The sequence below is a fragment of the Phalacrocorax carbo genome, chromosome 5 (assembly GCF_963921805.1).
Source record: "Phalacrocorax carbo chromosome 5, bPhaCar2.1, whole genome shotgun sequence".
In the NCBI taxonomy this organism is placed as follows: Eukaryota; Metazoa; Chordata; class Aves; order Suliformes; family Phalacrocoracidae; genus Phalacrocorax; species Phalacrocorax carbo.
The window spans coordinates 57,442,697-57,466,999 of NC_087517.1; the positions used below are offsets into that span (position 1 = coordinate 57,442,697).

The following is a 24,303-nucleotide window of genomic DNA, read 5'->3' on the forward strand; positions in this document are numbered from 1 at the left end:
TGCTTATCTTTGAGTAGTTGCTTATGACAGAGGTCATTGTATGTTTTCTAATGTTTTAAAACTTCATTCAAGATAGAGCTTATCATTGAAATAAGAGATCACAAGGAAGAAATGTTAAGGCAGAGACTTATTCATCCATATACTCAAGGGGAGAAAAAAGTAGCCACCATTTATGACTGCTTGAAGCAGGACAGATTTCTTAGACACAGAAAATGTGGAAGGCAATCACAGCTTAGCAATTTCCTGGTGCCTTTCATCTAAACACCACATAATACTAAATAAACATTAATGATTTAAGCTGCTTAACATATCTACAAAGTAAGAACAGTAAAGAAGAAATGTACTTACTTTCTTGGCAGATGTCCTAGTACCCTAAAGTTGCCGATCATAAAATGATCCAGAGCAATAGTTGCAAGCCATCAAGGAAAAAATATATATACTTTCATAATCTACAGAGTGCTTTGTGAGAAGTTAGGGGGAAAACACTCTCAAGATATTGCTGGTTGAGTAATTTTAAACTCATGTGGTTTCTTGATTAAAAGAAGAAGGCTAATTTTAGGAGGAAAGTTCATTTAAAAAAATCTATTGTAAAATAATTTCTATTTTTTATGTTGTTATCCATTGGTAAACTCTCCTTTTGTCAACTCCAAGAGGTCCTGAAAGTCCTGTTTCATCGTTTTAGAAATACAGGACTAGTAAGAAAAACAGAAAAATAGGAATTCAAGTTACAATTAATTTGTCTGTTCTGATTATGTACTGTATGCATGCACAACTTTTCACAAAAGCAGTAGCTTGAATATTAAAAACATGTCTGGACACGCTCACTTCCAGTTCTTGTAAGGCTTGGAAAGGAGGGAAAATTATCAGTGTGTAATGATTTTAAATCTTATGTCACTTTGATGATGTGTGTTTGATTTCATAAAGATTTTTCTAGAATTCTCTCAATTTCTTTGGGAAATTCCAGTAAATGTAAATAAAAGAGATGTTTGCAAGTATGTATCCTCTAATGGAGCACATCTTTATACAGCGTCAGAATGTCCTCTAACATCATTCCAGGGCAGTATTTGAAAATCTTCTGAAAAATGTTCTCAGCTAATCACAGTTAGGTACTTTCATAATTCTATTAAAGAAACCCAACAGTTAAGAACTGGACTCAAACTGAAACATCCCTTTCATTTCAAAGCATATACTTAGAGCTTTAAGGATTATTTTTCTTGCAGCAGCAAATGCATGAGAGCATTTTAAAGGATTTCTTAAAAAAAAGCTGCAAAATATTCTAACTATAGAAAAGTATCAGCAATGAAACAGTATTAGAAGCGATTGACATCAGAGCACCAAATTCTTGGCTTCGTTACCTTGATTCAACTATATTAAACAAGACAACAACATTTTGTTAGATTGCAATGATAAGGTCTGTTGATGTGTCTTGGCAGGAAAATAAAACAAAAAATTATCTTTGCAAACCACTGAAACCAGTTTGCTCATTCTGTTTCTTTGCTCCTACAAACCGTATGTTCATGGTTTTAAAATAAATAAGTCATAAATAACAATAGGACTAAAACTAAATAAAATCATATATGTATTATATCATTGTATACCTATCATCTTGATTATTTTCAAATGTTTTTGGCTCGCATTTATACAAAGCTCTCTTCCATATTTGTGCATAGCAGAAAGGAATCCACAAGTCTGGGCTTTACAAGCTGCTGAAAATCTGAATCTTCAAGGCCATCAGGACTCATAACTGCTAGTCTCCGTAAGGCTGCCTAGAAAAATAAAGCAACACAATTGTATTACCGTTAAGGTTTGACAAAGTCTTCATTGCAGGAATCCATTATAACTATCTCTAAATAACAGCCAAGACTCAAAACTGAACTGTGCAGGTCTATGGACTCTTCTACCTGGCTAATCTCTCGTTACTGTCTTCATCTGTCGGCTGAACCTGCTCTCAAACGCAGCTATTACGTGACAGTTCTTTGGGCACATTACGCAGACCTGAGCAGCAAGGACAGTGTGTTAGCACAGAGGTGAGAGTCAGAGCACTTTGATTGTAAACCTGTCTCTGATCTGCTCCTCGTCTCACACTGCCTCTCAGCTTTTGTCTTATTTATGAGAAATATAAGCCATCTGATTCAGAAAGTGTGTGCTACTGAAGTTTTATGCAATGCCCATAACAGAAATCTTTTAGATACTAGTGTAGTAGGAAGAAGCCATACATTTCAAACCATTGGGAACAATTAAAACTGCCAGTTGTTCTGATTATGAGGCTGCACAGTACAAATTGCATTGATGTTACTGTTACCTTCATAAAGTCTTCCCTTCTAAGAAGTTACTTGTTTTTCTCACTGGAGAAAAATACACAGCAATTACATACCTTCTAGCAACCTGACGCAACAGATGCAACTGGAAAGTAGGCTGGCTTTCCTCAAGAACAAAAATTGTCTTCTATTAGTAAGGTCTGATAGTTGTGATCAGCTTATCTCTGTGCTGTTTGTCAATGCAGCACTAACAAATGAGTTAATCGCAGGCTTCAAAATATACAAAAGGTAAACAACCAAACTAAAAATACCAAAGAGTACAAGCCCTCAGACTTTAGTGACAATACCTGTCAGAGCCGGAAGCAGCTTATGTCTCAAGGACAATATTTTTGACACATGTTTATCAAAAAGTATCATCAGGCAATTACTAAAATATCAGGAGAAGCAGAATTGCTGAGACAGACAGGCAGGTAATATCTGAAGCGATAGGCATGAATTCAAGGAATGCGCAGCAACAACCTCAGTGAGACAGAAAAATCGCAGTCTGGTTTGCTGCCATCACTCTGTGGCCTCTGCTCTAGCCATCCTTAACAAACATGCTTGTTTGTCTCTAGCACAAGATTAACAAGCCTTCTTGGCATGTGTGCAGAATAACCACAATATTTCTTATGCTTACATTCATACTCTCCTCATCCTGAATGAGTACTGCTTAAATGAATAAAACTTCTTATGTGCTGGTACAAAGCCAACTGTTAAGAAAGCTGCAATAACCAAGTTTTATTTCTACATTTAAAATAACATTAATACTAAAAAGCAGTGTCAAACAATAGTCTTCAGTCTTCATTAATCAAAACCTATCTCCTAACCCTAGATCACTTATGCCCCCAGAGCACTTTCCTCTCACAGAATACGAAGTGAAATTACTCAGCTCCAACAGCTGGCTGGGGTTCACAGGCCATGCAGTGCAGGGGCAGCAGCTGGACTGTTTCTCTTAAGCAGAGAAAGCGTTAACCGTCTTTTGGCCACTCCTTGGCTGGACTCTATATTGTCTTGGAGACTCAAATTTAAAAAAATGGATTGTAGTGAAAGCAAGAAATCTCCTTTCCTCTCTTTGGCCTCTTTACATAAATATTTCCGTACATATGTGTGTGTGCAGATAAAGAGCTGTTACCCCTGTGATTCAAGGCTCATTTCAGCAAACAGAGCATCATCAGAGAATGGAATTTAAGAATTACTGAAACCTTAAATTCTGAAGTGTTCCACTGAGAAGTTTTAGTGCTCAATGTGAAGATGGAGACATTTTTCCTTATGTGCTTAAATCTTCAATCAGAGGATAAATAATTGGCACTGTACAGGATTATGCTTGAAGGGGAAAACCAGAAGACCCTGGCATGGATTTAAAACATTTCTGCAATACTTATGCATTTTGAAATCTAAAGGGATGGTTTTTCTGCATTTTTTCAGAATAAGCATGATAGAAATATTAAAATGTACCTACCAGGCATGCCACTAAAACAGAATCACTGTTATTTCTTTCAGTTGGTGATCTGCAAAGTTTAATTAGGCGAGGAATACCTGAGTGCACAAAAGAGTATCAGAGGAAATAATTTAGAAAAACAAGCTCCTTATTTTAAGATGAGGCCTTTTTTTAAATGTTTCATATTTATCTTCCTTAGTAGATATGATCTCTAATGCAAAGATGATATGCAAATACTTTATGGACTGTCCATGGAATGATGCAGCTCAGAGTAGTCATAATTAATAGTTGTAAAGCATAAACAAACAAATGCATTGTTTTTACCTGCTATTGCTGTTTCAGAGTGGAAACTGTGACCTCCATTTCTTCCCTATCAATCCTCCCACATGCCCTTAAAAATCTCCAGCCAAAAGAACGTGTTGCTTCCTGTCAGATTCATAACATCTGAACCTGCAGGGGTCCAAGTTTCTGTCCACTGACAGATCCTGCACAAGGGTTTAAATAAAGGAATGGAGGAGGCAGAACTGTCAGTTGGCACAGTCTGCCACAGCTATGTTTTGAGTGGATGCTGCACCTCAGGTTCCTCTGGGAAATGAGCCAGAGGTTCATTTCGCACAACCTCCTCAGTCACACTCTGGACAGACTGCATAGGGAACCTGTTCCATAAAGTATACCAAGTGAGGCTAAAAATCAAAAAGAGCTTCTCCATGACCGGCAGTTCCTCCCTCTTTTTCAGTCTGCCATTAAGCTAGTGATATATCCTTACAGCTGAGTTTTACGGCTGCATCTGCCACTTCAGGATCTCGGCTGAGTCGTGCCAGTGTAACTGCAGATTTCTGTTGGACTCGCTCACAAGCAGCAACTTCTGCTGAATTTCCTGAAGATGATCTTTCAAAGAGCATTTCCATTAAAAGTTGAACACCTATAAGGATGTAAGAACCATTGTTATACTCTCTCCAACAAAAAAACTCAGTCCAAAAAAGCGAAGGGAAAAAGCAGGCTATGTAAGTACAGACAAATCACTGCCCAAGTAAGGCGTGAATACTGCATAAACGTGGACTGCAATTTGGCCATCAGCATTCAGGCACGTCTGATCTGTGCATAAGTTTGTCTTCACTAGGAAGCTAAAGAACTTCTGGAATTAGAAAATGAACTAACACTTCCCTCCTCCACCTTCTTCACTCCTCTACAAGTTGGTATTTCAGATTTCAAAAATTAATTTCAGTCAAACTAAATGCAATTCTTTATTTGCTTCTAAACTAACCTGAAGGTAATCACTAATCTAAAAACCTGTAGTGACATACTTCAGCTCTCTACGTGAAGTTTTGTTGTGAATTAAAGGAAAGTAAAACTTTTTTCCCAGCCTTTAAAAGTTCCCATCTCAAACTGTTTAAGGGTATTTTAGAATGGAGCGTCCTTTAATGAAGGAAATTATTAAACTCTGCCTCTTTACTGTGCAGCTAAGTCTTCACTTCAGAAGAGACAATGTCATCCATGTTGAAATTGTTTCATTAACTTATTGTTGCCTGTAAGAGTTGATATTCTTATTGTAGCAGCACAAAACCAGATGAGACTGTACTGATTTCTATTTTCTAGATTATTTTAAATGTAAGGACAATTATGTGCTATTAGATTCCATATGCTATTAGGCATTCAGATTACTTCAGGTAGCAGCAGAGGATTTTAACTGTTAGAACATTTGCATAAATAATTAAGAGAATTAGCATCAGAATCATGCAGCTACATAATAATCAACGTACAAAAAAGTCAAAGTTGAGAAGAAAAGATATCTAAACTCGCCACGATTCAAAGATCTTTCTCAGTTTGTTAATCGGGCTTCTGACCAGCATCTGGTTATTACAACATTAGGCAGACACGAAAAACCTTTATACACAAGATGAGTGCTAACCCTTCTCAAAAGCCTGGGGGCAAATGCTTCTGTGTGAACTTCCATTGCAGAGTGTATACACAAACTTTACTTCATCACATTGCGCTTGACAATTCACATGTACATCTCCATCTACTGTGGCATCTAGCATGAGTTAGGCCTAGTTGGCATGGCTGTTAGTATTATTTCATGAACTTCAGTCAAGCTTTTACTGTCATAGAAGGAGATGAAATATGATCAAACACCTGTCCCAAACAACAAAACAGGTTTTGGTGTGTTCAAGGAAATAGATAACCAAACAATATAACTAATCTGTTAATCATAAAGGCATGCAAAAGCTTCCAGGGCATATCTAGATTGTGAGTGCTAACAACAGCAAATCAGAAAACGGCAGCACAAGTCAAACCTATGAATCACCAACCATTTGTATTCTCTACCCAAGCCCATAATTACAGATACCTAGGGTCCTGGGAAATATCAGGGTCATACCAAGAGTTTCTAGAAAAGACTCTGGGTAGGGAAGCCCCATATACCTGCACCAAGAGGTCCAGGACCACCACTCCAACCTCTAGGAACACAGGGAGCTTGGAGCAGGGGCATGGCAGGAACCACCACGTGGACCTGACCAACCTCTCTCTGGGACTGCCCCAACTATCCCATGCAACAAGAAGGTCATATAAGACACCACCATGCCTTGCTTCTCCCCCTCACTGCACTGTCTTCTGCACGGAACAGGGAAGTCAGTAATCTGCAAAATTGCATATACCTGTGATTAGATTCCTTCAGTATCCAGATCCATTCAATCTCCACATTGTCATTTGGTCTCAAACTGCAACACCTATCCACCTTGGCAAGGACATCAAACGCACACTCCTCTGCGCACACATGGATCATGTCAACCAAATTAGTTGTGCCTGACTGGCAAGGGCCGGTCATATTTGTGTGCACAGAGCTCATTTTTTTCCACTGAAATGCAAGAAACATCTAAATCTAATATTACATAGGAATTGGCCAATTCTATTTCAAGGCCCACTTCTATGTAAATGCTTTCTGAAACCCCTTCTCTCACCTACAATCAACCATGTCTGAGATTCAAATGGATCCAAACTCCAACTATTCCTATCCAAACCTTAATTAAAAATTTGTGGAAGGCATATTCCTAGGACAGAAAAAGCAATATATGTGAAGCTTCACTGTAATTTAATATCTCTCATTAAAAAAAAAAAAAGCTGTCTCGCTATATTACTTGGCCATGAATTTGCTGGTAGGTTTATTAATAATGCAGTTACCTCTTCCTGTATCCTCATCCACAGAATTATTAACCTAACTTCTCAGACTTTTGGTAGACCTATAACACCTAGGATTTTTTCAGTATAATGTATTTCTCATAATAAGGTTTTTAAAGAAGTGTGGAAAGAAACTGGCAACTGCTGTATAGTAATAAAAACATTATGCTTCAAAATCTATAATACTTCTGAATACCTGTTAAAAAAGTAACACAAAATGCAGGTATGCATGGCTCGGTATCAGATGATGTCTTTAAGTGCGTAAGAATTGCCTCCTCACACAATGTAATTACCAGAATAAACATTGTTAAAACACTTTGTACTACTTTGCTTTATATCTATGAATAAGTCATACAAACGGAGAAAATCAGCTATATGGTCATACATGCAAAGTTTTCTAAAGCAGTGGTAATTTATTTCAGTTACATAGAACCATCCCAAGGACTCATTTTGCACCCTGCAACAATGCGTAACATCCAGCAGAGACAGGATGCAAAACAAAGTATTGTTAGTGAAGCCTTTCTCCTTTACCTTCTAACCACTCCTTTCCCATGTACCCACATTGTCCACGAACAAATACAGAATACAATTCAGCTAAAATACATACCATTTCCTTGAATGATTTCTGAAGCACACTGGTCCAAGACAGACATGTTTGCCAATATTGTTACCACCTGTTATTAAAAAGAGAAGGAAATATGAAGTATAGCCCTACAATTCAGTAATATTAAATAGCACTGTGGTTTATAAAGTTAGTATGGCAGAAATATGTCAAACCCAATAAAATTAAAAAGCATTCTTGTCTATTCCCACCTTTGTGATTTCTCAGGGGTCTTTATCTTATATATGGTTGTTAACTGAAATCCAGAGAGCACAAAAGTAAAACCTCTTTTTCTCACACTCTTATACTCATGCATAAAAGTCTATCATACAGATATCTATGCAGCAGAGTTTTTCAGTGGTCAAATTGGTAGAAAGAGGAAGATAAAAATTTATAATAACCAACTAACCAAAAAAAAACCAACCCTCGAGTCTGACAAAGAATTCAGCCAGGAGCTGCCTGCCCTCAGGAATCTATCCGGTAGTCACATTCCAGCTCAGGCAGAGCTCACAGTGAAGGCTAAGAACGAGCACATAGAGTATGTTCAGTAGCACTAACTTATTGCTACCTTTCTGCTTCAGGGTTCAGCTGAAGTGCTGAGAAATCCTTGCAACAGATTTGGAGTTTTGAGCCTTGATTCAAGGGAGTATTTAAGGAATACTTTTCCGTTTTATTGAAGCCATGAGTTGTGCATATGTTAAAGCATTGTCTCAAAATGAGCTGGATTTAAAAATCTGTTTATACCTTTCCTGAGTTAAGGCCAGGATTAGGTTTCCTGCCAACAGAAGCACTTTTTGAGATCCTGATTTACAGAATTTCTTATCCAAAATAGCACAAACTGTTTTCAGGATTAGGTGTAACTCAGCTTGCTTAAAGTGACACAGCAAGCCATTGACAGAGACTGGATCATGTGGAGCTGTTGGCCTTCAATCACCCTTCATTCCCATCCATTCCCTTCATTGATATCATATACTATCTCTCATACCTCCTGAAAGATATTCTGTTTTACTTCATCCTTCAAATAACTTGCTTCCTGCATGCAAACACATCTCAATATAAACAGAACATATGAGAGAGCAACTAATAAATGTTACAGACCATTAGAATATAAAATAGAAATAATATTGTTTCTTAAGAGTTTTCAATTTTCTCTATTCTAGTTGAGAAAAAAATTATCAGCCTTAAAAGTAATGATCAATATGAGAACTGGTTATCAGCTTTTTAACAGTACAGTGTCAGTTCACAAACAAGCAAACTTCTTAGATGTAAGTAGGCATGGGATCAAATCACCATTCTGATCTCACTTTGCCATTTTAATAACACGGATGACTCATTTCCAATGCTGTGACATAAAGGTCTTCCACTTTTGAAGGTAGTGTTACAGTGTCATCTCTCTGAATAGATATACTTACTTAGGATGCAAATGAGTTGCTGAAACTCTAAAGAGTGACAGGTAGAAATATGGTAACTCTGTATATGTCTATGTGTTTATTCCATATTAATTATTAACTGTGTTTCAGGCAGACTGTGTATGTTTTCTCATTCTAAATTATATCCTGTTAATGAAAATTGCTTCCTCTATGCAGAATCTGTACCCCATGTGGCTCTCTAAGCCACAGATGAAGAATTCAATTAACCACAATTTGAACACGTGCCAATTATTCCACTGCTTCAAGTTATTTTGTCTAATAAGTATTTTCATATATAAAAATATTTTGTGTGTCTCTTTTGACACCAAAAATTATTTGAGGTTATATCTATACTTCCTTTGCATTGATTACATGGCCCCCTATATTTTGCAATGTATTTATGAACTAGCCTAAACGGTTTATATGTAACCTTCTCCAGAGGGCTTTATAAAAGTCCCTTATAATCAATAACCATCAAGTTCTACCTATATTACCTTTTAAAATCTTAATAGGACTTGAAAGGCAGTTAAACTGTAGATTAGCTCACTCTATATGGATAGATTTTTCTTTCCCAAAAAAGTCACATTTTCCTGTGATGTAAACAATGTAACATGAAACAGCATAATGTAAACGCATAATAAGCAAGCTGAATAAAAAGTTGACGTTAAAATGCGATATTTCTCCTATACTTGCCTACTTTAAAATTCAGCACACATGCAGCTTACACAAAAAATTTCCTCTGTAAACAGACCAAAGTTCAAGGAAGCTTAATAGTAAGGATGAACTTTCTGGAGGAAAACACAAACTTAAATGCAGACTCAATTTGCTTTGAAAAGCAACGCTTCTGTAAGCACTGGTATTAATGAAGTCTCATTTCTTTTGGATTTAGTGTTGATCGAAAACCATAAACAGAACTTTTCCAGTGGCAGCTCTCCCACTGTAGATTTTTTTGTCTAATGATACATAGGTTCACACTACAGTCTTTATCTTAGCCTCTCTTTTCCCACTATCTGGCTGCAAATTTCATAAAGCCTTAGGCAGTCTCTCAAAAACAGCTGTGAATTCCTGCTGACTCAGCAAACCAGTTCAGATGCTATTGTGAGACATGGAGCACACAAACAGATAGAGATAAAAGTGACTACCTAAGGCTCATTTCCACCAGAAAAAAAATAGATTAAAATTACTGGAAAAACCTCCTTTGGTACTGAAATAATTTTGAAAGGATTGAAAGACTTGAAAATATTTAACATGGAATCTCTATTGTTCAACTGCAATATTTAGTATTAATTTCATTAATTGTTCAAGATATTTCTTGTAAAAGATTACACTCCAAGATTATAAAGGATTGGCACCTGAGGCAATTTATGATTCTTGCAATTTTTCGATTCCTAAGACATGCAATGAACTTGTACTCAGCTCAAAGTATAAAAAAGAAGATATCCTGAAGCCAGGACATATGAGCTCTGATCAACTGCCAGGGCTGTCATACCGTGCAGAAAGTCTGTGCTGAAGCCACCCACAAACTCCAGCACCCTAGTGATATCTTGATATGTGGGATCTGCAGATGCACTATTAAGCAAAGACTCTCAGAGATTTTCCAGAGAGAGAAAAAGAAAAAAGTTGTTGCTTCATCATATGTGGAATTTTTTAATGAAACATCTGATCGCATGTTCTATTGCCAAACCTAGTGCAGGATTGTAGTGGACTGCCTTAGAAACATGTTCTGCAATTAGATGTGACCCCATCTAATTCCCTCTCAGCGCCTGTATGTCTGCTAGGCCGATCTGTTCTGGAGCTAGATCTTGATCCATGCATCTCCAATATCTGTATTCTAGCAGAGCTGTCCAGTAGATCAAAGCAGACTAGTCCACACTCCAGTCTGTTATCCAGATCCATCAAAAATTGCAGGTGCTTCTCTACGGCAGGACTCTGATAAACATTGTGGCTGCAGCTTTCTCTGAAAGAACTGGCAGCCCTAAAACCACTATAGTAATGAACATCACAGAAGAATAAACTTGATCAACAAATAATGAACTAATACATTTGTTTGCCACCAGAGGAAAGCTGAATTATTCAAGTCAGTTTCACATGATTTACACTGCTAAAAACAACCAGAGGAACAGGCCTCTGGGGTTTATCCCTGCGTTCACCACCTACCTGTTAATATGTGCTATGTACTACGCACCTAAAACACGAAGTAGTGAGATACAGTAAAAAACAAAATGCCAGGAAGAGAATTCTCAGAGCAGCTCATGTTTTAGCACCTTTTGAAGAGCCACCAACTTATCAGAATATTAACACAGAGATAGTTCCACCGGGACTAGTAAGATTTTTCATAAGACTAAGGAGTTAACTTTCAGACCTTAAAAAAAACCATACCCAAAATCAAGGAGCTTTGAAAGTTCACCTTTAAATGATTTGTTGGTGAACTAAACATGCAAGGATATTTGGACGGGAGGGGGCTCCCCTTTAGGTCCATGGGAAATTTCCCTACTTAATAAATAAAATAATAGAGATATTAAATATCTCTATCAAAAATAATAGAGATGTTTCATACTTTTCAAATGTCAGTACAGCATCATGTTGCTGCTCTGGCAGTTGCCCTGGAAATTAATCTAAAACCTAACTAAAAATCTCTATTTCCATAGACAAAATAAGTAAATAGACAGCAAACACAGATACCTCGCTGTAGTGAAAATATCATCTATTATTATAAAATTGGCAGTGTTGATCTTGTTGCTTACTCTAGTAAACAAAATCTATTTTTATAATTTGAAAAGTGTTTTTAGTTCCACATAGTTTCCTTCCACTCAAGCAGCCTTTCACATATACTGAATTTATGAAAGAGGAACCTTCCTTTTCAGTTCTGTAGTCTGCTTTGCACTGAACCATAGGAATTTCAGTTGTCAAGAGTGATTTAAATTTGAGAAACCTTTTAAGGTTAATTAAGAACCTTTAAAATAGTTTTGTTCAAAACCTCTTTAACAACAACAGTGAGCTTGGAAATGCTCTTGCTAAAAAATGTAATCACTAACACTATAATCACACACTTCCTTCTAAACGACTAATGGTGACTAGTGCTCATTAACTAGTGCACAAAGGTACAGAACATTTGTTGCAACAGCGAAAAGTAGAAAAATAGAAAATGCTCTGTTATAAACTAAGATATATACACTGAGAATGTAAACCTCAAATGCTTTAGGTTACTAAGAGATTTGAACCTAAAGAGCACATAAGAAACAGAAGGCTTCTTTGATAACTTTCCAATAAGAGGAGATTTAAGACGATCTAAAAGTGTTTCTCATTACTGTGAAACCAGCTACTCGGGGAAAAAAGATGCAATAGGATTTGGAAGATGAAAGCACACATTTTAGCCTGTTAAAAGGGCAATATCTTCTACATTTGAGGGCCACTTACCTCACTTGGGGGAAGGGGAGGTGTTTACGGAGGTGGAAGTTGTGATGCTAATACACCTTTATTGATAATAAAGGCACACTGTTCAGAAAGCATTTATTGACAGTCCGGACATAAACAGAAAGACACAAGCTCAAAATGAGAATTAGCAAGTAATTTAATTGAGTGGCAAAGCAGATCAATATGGAATTGCTAATTCTCTTAGTTAATTGCTCCTTTAAGGCTGATTCATCACTAAGTAAAATTAATTTTTCTATATATTATAAGAGTATTTTCTAATTTGTTCAAATAACTGACATAAGGATAAATTAGAGTGTGACTGCAAAGTTCCAGATACCCATCTTCAGAAAAAAAGGGGCATCAGACAACAAATCAGAAGCAAGGTGGAGTCTTCATTTCTGAATGTATATTAAAAACATCTGAGCTTCACAATTCAAGATCAATCCACAGGAAGACTGCAAAAGAGTTCATACAGCAAGGTTCGAGAACAGGCATTACATCAAGCCTAGATAGAAAACCATTCAGGATATTAGTTATTCAAAGAAAAAAAACTTTGCTAAGAAATCTCTAGAAATTTCTCTGGGACATTTTATTGCTTAAAATAGAAAACAATTCCCATTGCCTCTGACAGCCATTTTTGTGGTTGGGAATTCAGTTTTCTTCCTGAAAACAGAAAAATAAATATACCTAGATAAGTGAATCAGTAGGTCTCTCTGTCACCTGAATGGAAGAGGCAAACATCCCCATAAAATAGTAATAGCTGTTACAGGCAGGATCTGCTTGCAAAGTCTAGATCTACTCAGAGCCTGTGTCAGGGAATTGTAATCTTGGAATGCTGAGGCAGAGCAACAGAGGCTAAGACTAAAGGAATCTTACTCTTTGGAATGAAGGATGTCTTACATATTACATTTTTATTTACTTTATATTGCTGACTAATCTAGCTGATGAATAGGCAGAATAACCAGATTCTCACGTTTTTTGTTTAAAGAAGCACTTAGGAAATGCATCCTGCATGGGTCACATGGTGAATGGGCATGTCCTATAAACCAGGTCATATGACTCTAAAATAGTGATGGAGATAGAGTGTGTCTCCTCCTTCACTTCTGAGGCCAGTTTTCTATCTTTCAGATGAAAATCTGGGCGGGAAGAAACCAATCATCCCTCAGGCTTCCTTCATGGTATTAGAAAGCTGCTTAGATTTTGAAACTGACTCAACCAACCAAAGACACCTAAGACGTGGTGTCCGTAAAGCAGAGCACAATTCGGCCTAAGCCAATGCAGAGTTGTAGGAAACAACTTTGCTTGTCTAGCTAGTCTAACTGGAATCAGGGTTTGAGTGTGAGGGAGGAAACTTAATTAGTCCCGTTTTAGAGGAGGCAGAAAGCGCAGAGAACTAGTTCAACTGCCACCAATTCAAGGAGAGTGGTCAGGAAGTAATTTGTGGTGCCTATCCTAGAAGGTAATAGTTTTCTACTTGAGGAGGAAAAAGAAACAAGAAATGTAATTTGTAGAAACACTGTTTATGAGCTCACCTGCTCAGAACCAAGACTGAAAGCACAACCTTCACCTAGGCAGTGATTCAGTTTTGGAAAAAAAGATCAGTGGAAAAACTCAGAGGCTGTTCAAAATCTGCTATCTCATTTCCTGAAGGACTGAAGACAAAAAGATGACAAACACAGCAAAATGCATACATAACCATCTCTGACGTACAGCTTTATGACTGGTACAGCATACAGCAAAGTCTCTTGTTTATAGTTTCTGCAGTAAACATCCCAGAACCAGCCTGATTGTACTGTGAACCTGGCAGGCAAGGGCAGAAAATAAAAACGGCAATGAATCGTGCTGACATAGCACGTTTCCTCTAGAGAGACTTTACACTGAGTAAGTGCAATGTCTGCCCAACTTTACAGATGATTAAACAAAAATGCAGTGAAGTTAAATTGCTTCTTCAAAATCAGAGTAGCAGCAATATTGGGAATTGAACCCAGGAATAAAAACCTCACCACACCAGGCTATCAAAGAATAGCAGAGTTCTTCAGCTGAGCTGAGATTTTACTCTTCCAACTGAACTGCTTGCTTTGCAAGTTGGAGCACATTGTCTTATCCTGCATCAAATCTAAATGTTAAAGGCAGAACTGTAACTAGATGGGTGTTTTGTCTCAAGAAGGTTTAGTGTTTAAGAGAGAGTCGGTGCTGGACCTCTGAAATGTAACAATCCATAACTCTGACCACATAATACCAGTCAATACTGTTACTGATATTTTTATATTGTTCAAATGTATATGCATAGACAGAGATAACCAGTTAAAAAGAAAGGACATCAGGGAAGCAATTACAGTCTTACACATAAAACTAATTTGGATATCAATGATGCTATGGCATGGTTAAAATTCAGGTACAGTCAGGTGACTAATTTTCATTTTTTCATTTGTTACTAATTGTCTAGTTTCTTGCAGAATTTCTTAAAATAAGAAGTTTTTAAATAATTTAATTATGTAATTTATCACCTCTCTTTCTAGCTATATTAGTTGAAAACATGTTTTCTCAGTATGATCTAGTCAATATTGGAAAGGATAACACAATTTTAGCATATAGTTTACCAACCACGGTTCACAGCCAGAGTGCTGAGAGGGAAGGCAGTTCTAACCACACATCTTGTCATCATTATAATAATGTCAGAGCTGTATATTAACAAGCAGTTGTGGAAGAAAACTGTGAAGATACCCTTTTATGACCTAGTTGTCCTTATGTAAAGGCTTTGTGTTGCGTTTTTACCCACAGTATGTAAATGTAAAGAAGTGTTTTGAACTGCAGAAAGGATTTGTAAGCATGCAATTGAACCATTTGGGACTGTTAAATTTTACGTGCAGCTGATCGTGAAAACAATCTTCAAGAACTAGAGAGGAAGCTTAGGTCTACTCAAGTCAGGCCTGACAGAGGCGGACCACCAAGCTTTGCTCCTAACCCCATCACTGGCTGCTTGTGTAACATGCCATAGGTGATTGAGTCCCAGGGTACAACATGCATTTCTTCTCTGGGAAAGACCAGCCAGTGGCTCAGCAGTGGAAGGGGTATTCCTCTTCTGATCCAGCTGGAAGAAGGAGCTCCCGCTTCCAAACTTGTTTTGCTCCAAGAAGAGAACATTAAAAAGCATAAACGAGGGCTCTTCATCAACTGTTTTCCCCCTGACCAGCAATGATTTTGTCTAATACTTCCTGTCAGATGTAAGGAAGACAGGCACCTACCATGGGCTCAAACTCTACCCCAGGTTCCCTGTTCTTGTTAGCCCATACTGGCTTCCGTACATTTGGGAAAATTTGGACAGCAGTTTAACAAAATGGAGTCGGGAATCCCACAGTCTTCATGACAACAAGCAGGGGAAAAAAAAAAAAAAAGCAGTCAGCAAGGAGTAATAAATTCCCCAGTATTCAAGAAACTCAGATTGACAAATAGCACTGCAAGTTCCTTTGCATCCAGGCAGGGATTTTCAAAAGAAGTCTAAACACCTGTTAGTATTATTAAAATCACTGCTCTCAAAGTTTTTCACTGGGTGTTAGGGAACATTTAAAAATCAAAACTTCTTTATGTTAAAGTAATATCTGTCTCTGCTCTCCTTTTGACCCTACAATCTCCCATGTAAGAGAAGAAAGGGGGGAAAAGTCAACAAAAGGAATATGCAAATACCCTGAAAAAAATGGAAGAGCAGAGAAAAGGATCTGGAACCTACAGGAAGGATTGTATTAAGGGTTTCAAATCTTAAATGAGACAGAAGGTCTTAGCTTCAGAGCCTGCAGAATCTCCTAAACACCAAGAAAACAGGAAAGAATTTAGCAGAAAAAAAGCAGTAACCTCTTCCATTTTCTTCTTCCAACTTAGAAGCCTTTCTCCACCTCAAACTTTTTGAAACATAATTCTCTGATTTTAGACCTAGAAATAACCACTTTAAAATTTATGTGTTCACTGCACATTAATTCGTTGTCTGTCTGAATAACAGAAGATCAGAAGCTGTTAGACTGTACCTCCACAACTTCACAGGTAAGGTGAGAATACTAGCAACACTGAAGAGACAAGTGGGAATGCAGAGAGAAAAATTTTAGTATACATAAATATCCTGTGCACAAACATACATATTTCAGATTTTTCTATCTAGAGTCTAAGATGATGGTTAAAGTAAAGAAGGCTCTGAATGATGAGGGCCTTGGCTAAACCCTGCTTCTGACACTGCCTAAACTCCATTAAGTCATCTGACTGTATACATTACACTGCTGAATTTAGGCATGAACCCTTCTGAAAGAATATTTTGATGCTCCTTTGAAGTAAAAAATCCTGCTCTCCAGAAAATAAGTATCTGCAGTCAGAAAAAGAACATGGCATGTTCATATCCATTTTGACCCAAAACTAGAGGCTAAGGCATCTGGAAATTATCGCTTTATCTGATGACTCTTGCACAAAGTATTTTGTTATAAAATGTAGCAATCTCAATGTAATACTGCCAGTTACAGAAGCAATACATGCTTCTATAAAATGGGCAATGCTTATCTTGCTCATCAGTAAGTCCAGCACTCAGCTGTAGATTTCTTACCTGACCTAATATAACACTGCCTGGGAAATGAAACAGGAAGGAGGCTGGTTTTCAGATAGTGAAGTCAGGAAAAGTTTATTATCATTTGCACACAAAAACTTTTCAGAAGTCAAAAGACAGAACATTTTTAGAGGTTCTTGAGCAGAAAAATACTTTCTGCAGGCAACACATAATGCATCTGACATTCAGCTCCTAGGCAGAAGGTTATTTATTTGTACCATCATGGATGGTGATAACTAGTGAGTGCAAGCTGCTCTTAGAAAGGTTTTATAAAAGGACATACTGTGACTTAGAGATAAAATGGCACAAAAGAAAACGAAACTCACTGTTCCCTTCTTGTATTTCAGCCATCTTTCTCCCATTTTTGGCTTACAATAAGCATGATTCAGTCTATTTTAGCAAATTACAATTTTCTTAAATCAGCAGTAATGCTAAAGTAGTAATGAATCATAGAATCATAGAATTGCTACGGTTGGAAAAGACCCTTAAGATCATCGAGTCCAACCGCTAACCTATCACTGCCAAGTCCGCTACTAAACCATATCCTCAAGCACCACGTCTACCCTTCTTCTAAATACCTCCAGGGATGGAGACTCCACCACCTCCCTGGGCAGCCTGTTCCAATGCCTCACCACTCCTTCAGTAAAGACATTTTTCCTAATATCCAATCTAAACCTCCCCTGGTGCAACTTGAGGCCATTTCCTCTCATCCTATCACTTGTTACTTGGGAGAGGAGACCGACCCCCACCTCGCTACAACCTCCTTTCAGGTAGTTGTGGAGAGCGATAAGGTCTCCCCTCAGCCTCCTCTTTGCCAGACTAAACAACCCCAATTCCCTCAGCCACTCCTCATAAGACTAGTATTTAGGAATACTAGGTAGTTTTCTATAGGATAACTGTGTTACTTAAAGTTGTCTATGAAAAACAGGGCATTTAAGTCTGAGGGGCTCTTTCATAATATTTTATTTTAATCAGACCATATTTTGTTGTATTTGCTATGAATCCTTTCTTACTTTGTTTAATTATTTCAACATTTAGTATAGCTTAATTCTAAGTTGTTTATTTTACTGGCCAGGATGACTTGATCATTCGGAATGGACATTAGTCCATAAAATATATTCCACAGTGGTTGCATATTCCAAAATAAGACCTTGAATCAAAAAATTTCCAAACCTACTCAACTTTAATCTACATATCCTTAGGCAAATGTTTGCTGGCTGGGACGTAATGATATATATAATGGGAAAAGTTAGCAACTATATTATGTACCTGAAAGGAATTAAAGTACATGTATCAAAAGCCAAAATGGTAATTTAGAATACACTTATAAAATACAGTATTGTAGTGTTGTTTTTCTCTCTGGCTGAGTGTGCTTTCTTCATTGCAACAACTAGGCACAGAACAAATTAAAAAGCAATATATTCCATAAAACTGTCATTATTGGCAGACCACGCCCCTCCCCCAATATGACACTGAAACAAGTACCCTTTTGAAAGGTGGGCGATCTACTCAAACACACATTTGTTCAAGAATTCAAGGGAAGACTTCTCTTAAGGCTGTTGCATTACCAAAACTTCTTGACTAACAATACTGACAGCTCTTAAAGACAAGATGAGCAGCACTCAGATTCTGCCTGAGCATCAGGTGCTCAGTAACAGAACAACACAAGGCAGGATTTCATAGTCTCCTTTGCTGCAGAAATAACAAGAGGTCAGCTCAGAAACTTACTGCAGCACACCACAGAAAATATCACACCTTTCTGATCTAGTTTTTCATTCCAAGAAGGAATGTAAGGGGTTACTGGGGATGAAATCACCTCAATTCTTGGAAGGGAGCCATTCAGTTCTCTGTTCCTCTAGCTAATGAGATGTCCTGCAAGCTGCAAAAGGCCTGGAACTAGCCTGTTACCTAATAAAGTCATACATATTTCTTTAAATGTCTGCCTTCCTCATACAAAGAAGGGGCTTGCTATGCTACCCACAGAGCAAACTGCAAACTCACAACTGACAGCAGAATTAAGATGAGAGCATAAATAAATAAGGAAATCAAAACCATAAGAGCTTACAGGAGGAATAAAAAAGAGAACATGAAGAATTGTACATATGTAATAATAGTATACATCCATGTCAAACACCACAGCTGATGTCCTTGACTTTGCCCAAAAAGCAATATAGTAATTATGGCTTAACTTCACCTTTTCATAAACAATTCTGAGCTGGAAAACTCCTGAGTGCTCTTAATATAAGCTAAAGCAGCCTTAGTAACCCCTCTAGAACACCAATAATCTGTTTCTAAGGTCCCGTGTACCTTGATTTCCATGGCCTGGCTCCTGTTGAAGGGTACACAGAATTTTCTGTGGCAGTGCAGATCCCAAGTCTATCGTAAATCATCTTGGGACTACTTCAGAGGTGGGAAGGGGATGGGCTTGTAAGGCCTGAATTATGGACCTTTAGTTATATTCGCAATGTCTCATAAACAGAAGTAGGTTAGCAAAGCTGACTAGCAACCTCCATCCCTCAGTAAGAGCTACTGAAACCCTCAAACCTCATACTTGTTACTCTGCTGAGGTGAAATTCATCACTGAGATGCCAAGCGAGCAGTGCCTTTGCAGCACCCCATTGCATGGCGGTACCTGACAGGAACAAAAGAATTCCTTCTGACTTCGTCTATGCATTAGCACAAGCCGTCAATTTTCTGTGTCTCCTTACTAAAAAAACTGGTGAAAAAGAAAGGGAAATGCAAAAGTACATCAGCAGTATTTGCCAGTAAAACTTGCAAACCATCTACCACGCAGTTAGGACTTGATCCAAAGCCCACCGACGTCAATGGGCTGAGGATCAGATCCTTATTCAGCTTTTGGAGCTAATTTATCTTTGAACTGACAATTGTATATTTAGACTGCAGTCTCCACATATATATATTCTATCTGCCTCAAAGCTTTGTCCAGTCACAATTCCAGTCCAGTTTTGAATACCTCCAAAGATGAAGTTTCCACAGCCTCTCTTGGCCTCTGTGTCACTGTTTGGCCATCTTCATGATGAAAAAAAAAATTAGCATCTTAGAAATATGGAACTACTTTTTTTTTTTTCCAAAATCACATTAAATCTGTCCTATTTCATAGTTCTCATAATAAAAAGGAACAGAAGCAGATAAAGAAAGAGCAATGTATTGAACAGAAACAAGAACGGAAGACGTGAAATCAACTTAGATTTGACTACATCAAAACAGCCATAGATCTGAAAACTGTTGACTTTTACGCAAATGTGCTCAGACAGCATCTTGCTGAGAAACTGCTCACCTGATCTCGGGAGTATGGAGTATCCACTATGTGTTTGTCTGAACATGCTGCTAGAAGAATCTTCATTGCATTTAACTGGAGCAATATTTCACAAGCCATGGTATCAAAGAAAGTAATATTGGCAAGAGCTGCTGAAGCCAGCAGGAAAACTTCACCAGATGAGGCTTCTTGGCACAGTTCTAGGAATACAGAAAATAAGTTGAATAAAAGTCATTCCCTCACTGCAAATAAAAAAAAAAAGTGGTTAGGTGTTTCAAAGCAATATTTAAGCATCTGCAACTTGCGTTAGTAATCTCACTATATAAGACCAAGTTCATAATCATCAAGATAAAAAATAGAACAAAGCAAAGAAAATAATCCTAATTTTCTCAATTATGTAATATGTCACACTGTTAGGATGTTTTATAAAGGATATTAACATTAGGTACCTTCATCTGAACCACAGAAGCAGGGGAAGATGGTAAATATGAACCTAGACACCAAGTGTTTCTAACATTCACCTAATTAATGAGATGATCTACCTAGTATACCATTCTACAGGGAATACTCCACTGAAAGTTGTTCAACATAGAACTTGATATAACTAAATAAAATTAAATACAGGAGGCAGAAGGCCAACAGTAACTGATCCATAAGAGAATAATTCTGCTATATATTTGATTCTTTAGAATAAGATACATATGCATGTTGCCTATCTCTAAACCTGTTTCTCTATAGTTAAAGATCATCCTGCATATTTTCCAGTTTCAGTAAGAAGCGCTGAAGACTCAGCTCCCTTTAAATTCCTTGCACACGTTTATTTGAACTAAGATCTGAATCACCTGGCAATTGGATTTCAGCATGGTTTAGAAACTAAACATATTACAGTAATTCAATTACTGAGTTATAAATATTACAAGGAAATTGGTGTGTGATTATTGAAAGGGCTCTTCCAAAGTTATACATGTTCTATTTTTAATGGTCACATTTCTCGGGCAGAGTATACAATTCTAAAATTCCTGTGGAACTTAAATAGTGACAATCGGGGAAATGCTCCACCTGCTAAGGTCTTCTGGATAGGCTGTTCAGATTGTCCTTTGACTGTTATAATAACCTGGAAAATCATCTTAAATAAGTCAGGCCACATGCATCCAGCAATCTACATACAGCAGAACCAAGCTCAGCACAGGTTAATTCCACCCACTGGATTCAGGACAGGTTCGGGGCAAAATCTTCAATATCTGCTGATGGACAGTACAGTCATCAGGAATAAATTGTTTCCTTGATTTCTGCAGCACTAGTTCTGTTTCGGCATATCAAAGAATGCCTAAATACATCTCAGCTAATTCTCAGCCACTGCACAATCCTCAAGCACTGGCGCTACTATACTTTTTTCTTGTTCTATTTAAGAAAAATAAAACAAACCCACCGCAATAACATTCATGAAAATTGAAGTGCTGTAGTTTAGCTCTAACCATTGGGCTCAGTAGAGAAATATCCAGACCTATTGATCTATTATACATGAGAAATCAAACCAGATGACCCAGACTGTTCTTTCTGACATGAAGCTCTGGGAGACTCTGAATTTCCAGATCAGAGAGAGGAAGAGAATGCTTGACTGAAAGCTTCTGGCATTTGAGAAGGATGGAGTACAGTGCCAGAAATAAGAGATTCCTCTCTTTAGAGAGTCATGAGAAATATCATCTTATTTTTCTGAAGTGTCCTTACTGACCCTGGTTAAGGAAAAGCTTGCTGTTACCTTTGTCTCATTTTACCATAGATCAGAGGCCTAGACAAGAAAGGCAGATCTATTATTTTCTTGTAACAATGCCCATAAATTATACGATACTGTACTTTTCCTCTGAAGTATCATACAAATGTAGGTGCAGTGGTGAGCTTGAGTTCTAGCAAGTTTAGAAAACACAACAGGCATAAAGGTTAGCAGCTATTAGAAACTGCTCTTTTACCGACAAACATGGGAAAAGATGATACTTTGGTGAGACATTTCTGTGGCTGTAATGGTAGAATTTCACACAGATATTATTTTGACAAATATGCATAAATTCTATTCAAATATGGATTGGAGTAAAAAATATTATGCAATTGCAGAATGCTCTGATTCAGAATTAAAACTGAGTGCTTTTATCGGTTAAGGAAAGAATGGCAAACATTATTTAGGGAATATTTCTAATGAAAGGAAGCCCTACCCCACCCTGTCATTTTAACTGGAAAGGCTCAAAAGCCCTATAAAGAACTTACTGACAAGTGCTGTTACAATTTCTTCCATATTTTCCAGAAAGCTGCTGAGATGCTGAGTGAATGTGAGATGTGGAGATGTGATCTGTGCAATTACTGCTGCTGCTTCTGCATGAGTAGCTTCAGAATGGGTGCTGTCAGTAAGAATGTCAGCCAGGCACAGTATCCCATCAACCTATGGAAAAACAATAGTTATAGCTTGGAAATACTTCAGGAAATACTTTTTCAACCGAAGATGGGTTAATAGTTCTCTTTTCTTGGCTATTGCTAAACTACTCAGTTTATTTTCAACAATGACTTAAACTTGGTGGCATTTAAGACATAGAGAGTTTCAATTTAGCAAATACAAATGAGTTCAGCAAAGTTTGTTGACCAGCAAAAGGTCTTGCATTTCCTTCTCCCGTAATGGTCTGCTGAATTGATTTTGGTCAAACAAACAAGTCTTTTCTGACAGTCGTCTCAAGTTAAACCAAGTCAATCCAAAAATAAGCTCTGATAAGGAAATGCTAACAGCCACTGCCTTGTCTGGGTGTCTCTCACTACAAGACCTAAGCCTGAGTGTGCAGTAAATTCTTCAGAGACATATTTTTTTGCCACCTTTTTCTGACTTTTTCACAGAGCCAATGCAGGATCCAAAAATCCTGTTAAGGAGAGACCCTGACCAAACTGCACCTGATGAGCTTGCACAGCTATCACATTAAAACTAATTCCCTATATCCTTTGCTTACTTGGAAGAGAAACAGAAAAATTAGTAAAATGTACATAACTTTATGCTTTTAGAGTGTCTGAAGTGTTCTGAGCTCATTCCTTACACAGTTTAGGCAGACACATCATTTATGCAAACTTTGCTCTGGATTAAAGGAGACCCATTGCAAAACAAGACTGCAACAGACCATAGCCAATGGGAGAGCTTAAACTGCAGAAACAAATCATGTGTTAAGAGCCAAACCCGGCAAATGAAGGTCCTCTGTAGACAAGGACATAATCTGTGAACTTTCAAATTAATAGGACTATGCTTCTCTCCTTGTTTAACATATCCCTGAATAATCCATCACATTGTCAAGCAGGTAGGTAGATGTCCTTAGAGGGACAGAGCATGTAGATTTATGTAATTAATTATGGACATGTTTATGTCAAATCCACATAAATTCACTAATTAAAATCTTTATGAAAATGAAACTAATGTAACTATAGGACAGTTTACAAATGATCAGAGCTTTTAGAAATTTCACTGAATGGTTTAAAAACTGGCCTTATTTATTTATTTATCTGAAGTTCTGAAAAAGTGTGGGGTCAATTGCCTTATATGTTGCTTGGACACTTTATAGATACAAAGAGGAGTTATGAAGGCTTAGCACTGAAATATACTTTAACAGTCAAACAAAAGCAAACCCACATTTGTGTTGTACATTCACCAAGAATTTTTCTTAGGTCTGTTGTTCAGACTGCATTCTCTGTCTATTCAAAGCTTCCTCAGAACATGCACATTAAGTCTTATCCATTATCTCCACAAAGGATATTTTATTTGCATTTTTGTTAGTTATTAATACAGAATATTGAGTTATCTTAATTACTTATCCTGTGATGGGCATGAATTAAATTATTTGGTAAGCACTGACAGTTACTGTATTTTACAAGAAAAGCTCTCAGATTGATGGGAGCAAAAATCTACCCTCTGGAAGATCATTCATGGGAATGTACTTTTTAATAGGCAATAGACTATATCATTGGAACTCTAATAACATAGATAAATACAAAAGAAATTATATCTCTATTTTCCCTCAGATTACAAATGGGATTTAGTATAGAAGCTCAAGTACTGGCAAGAAGAGGAAGAATAAATTTTCAACGTTAA

At 37.3% G+C, this 24,303-nt stretch overlaps 1 protein-coding gene across 1 annotated transcript in view; it reads right to left on the minus strand.

The window, feature by feature from the left end:
• Positions 1 to 1,598: 1,598 nt before the first annotated feature.
• The window catches only part of INSC (INSC spindle orientation adaptor protein), a 115,525-nt gene continuing 92,820 nt past the window's right edge, over positions 1,599 to 24,303 (minus strand). The window contains exons 8-13 of the mRNA XM_064453267.1: positions 22,452 to 22,623; positions 20,214 to 20,392; positions 7,517 to 7,583; positions 4,502 to 4,657; positions 3,757 to 3,833; positions 1,599 to 1,766 (exon numbers count right to left, since the gene is read on the minus strand). Of these exons, the coding sequence (XP_064309337.1) occupies positions 1,638 to 1,766; positions 3,757 to 3,833; positions 4,502 to 4,657; positions 7,517 to 7,583; positions 20,214 to 20,392; positions 22,452 to 22,623 (780 nt within the window). The 3' untranslated portion in view covers positions 1,599 to 1,637. The remainder of the gene's footprint in view (positions 1,767 to 3,756; positions 3,834 to 4,501; positions 4,658 to 7,516; positions 7,584 to 20,213; positions 20,393 to 22,451; positions 22,624 to 24,303) is intronic.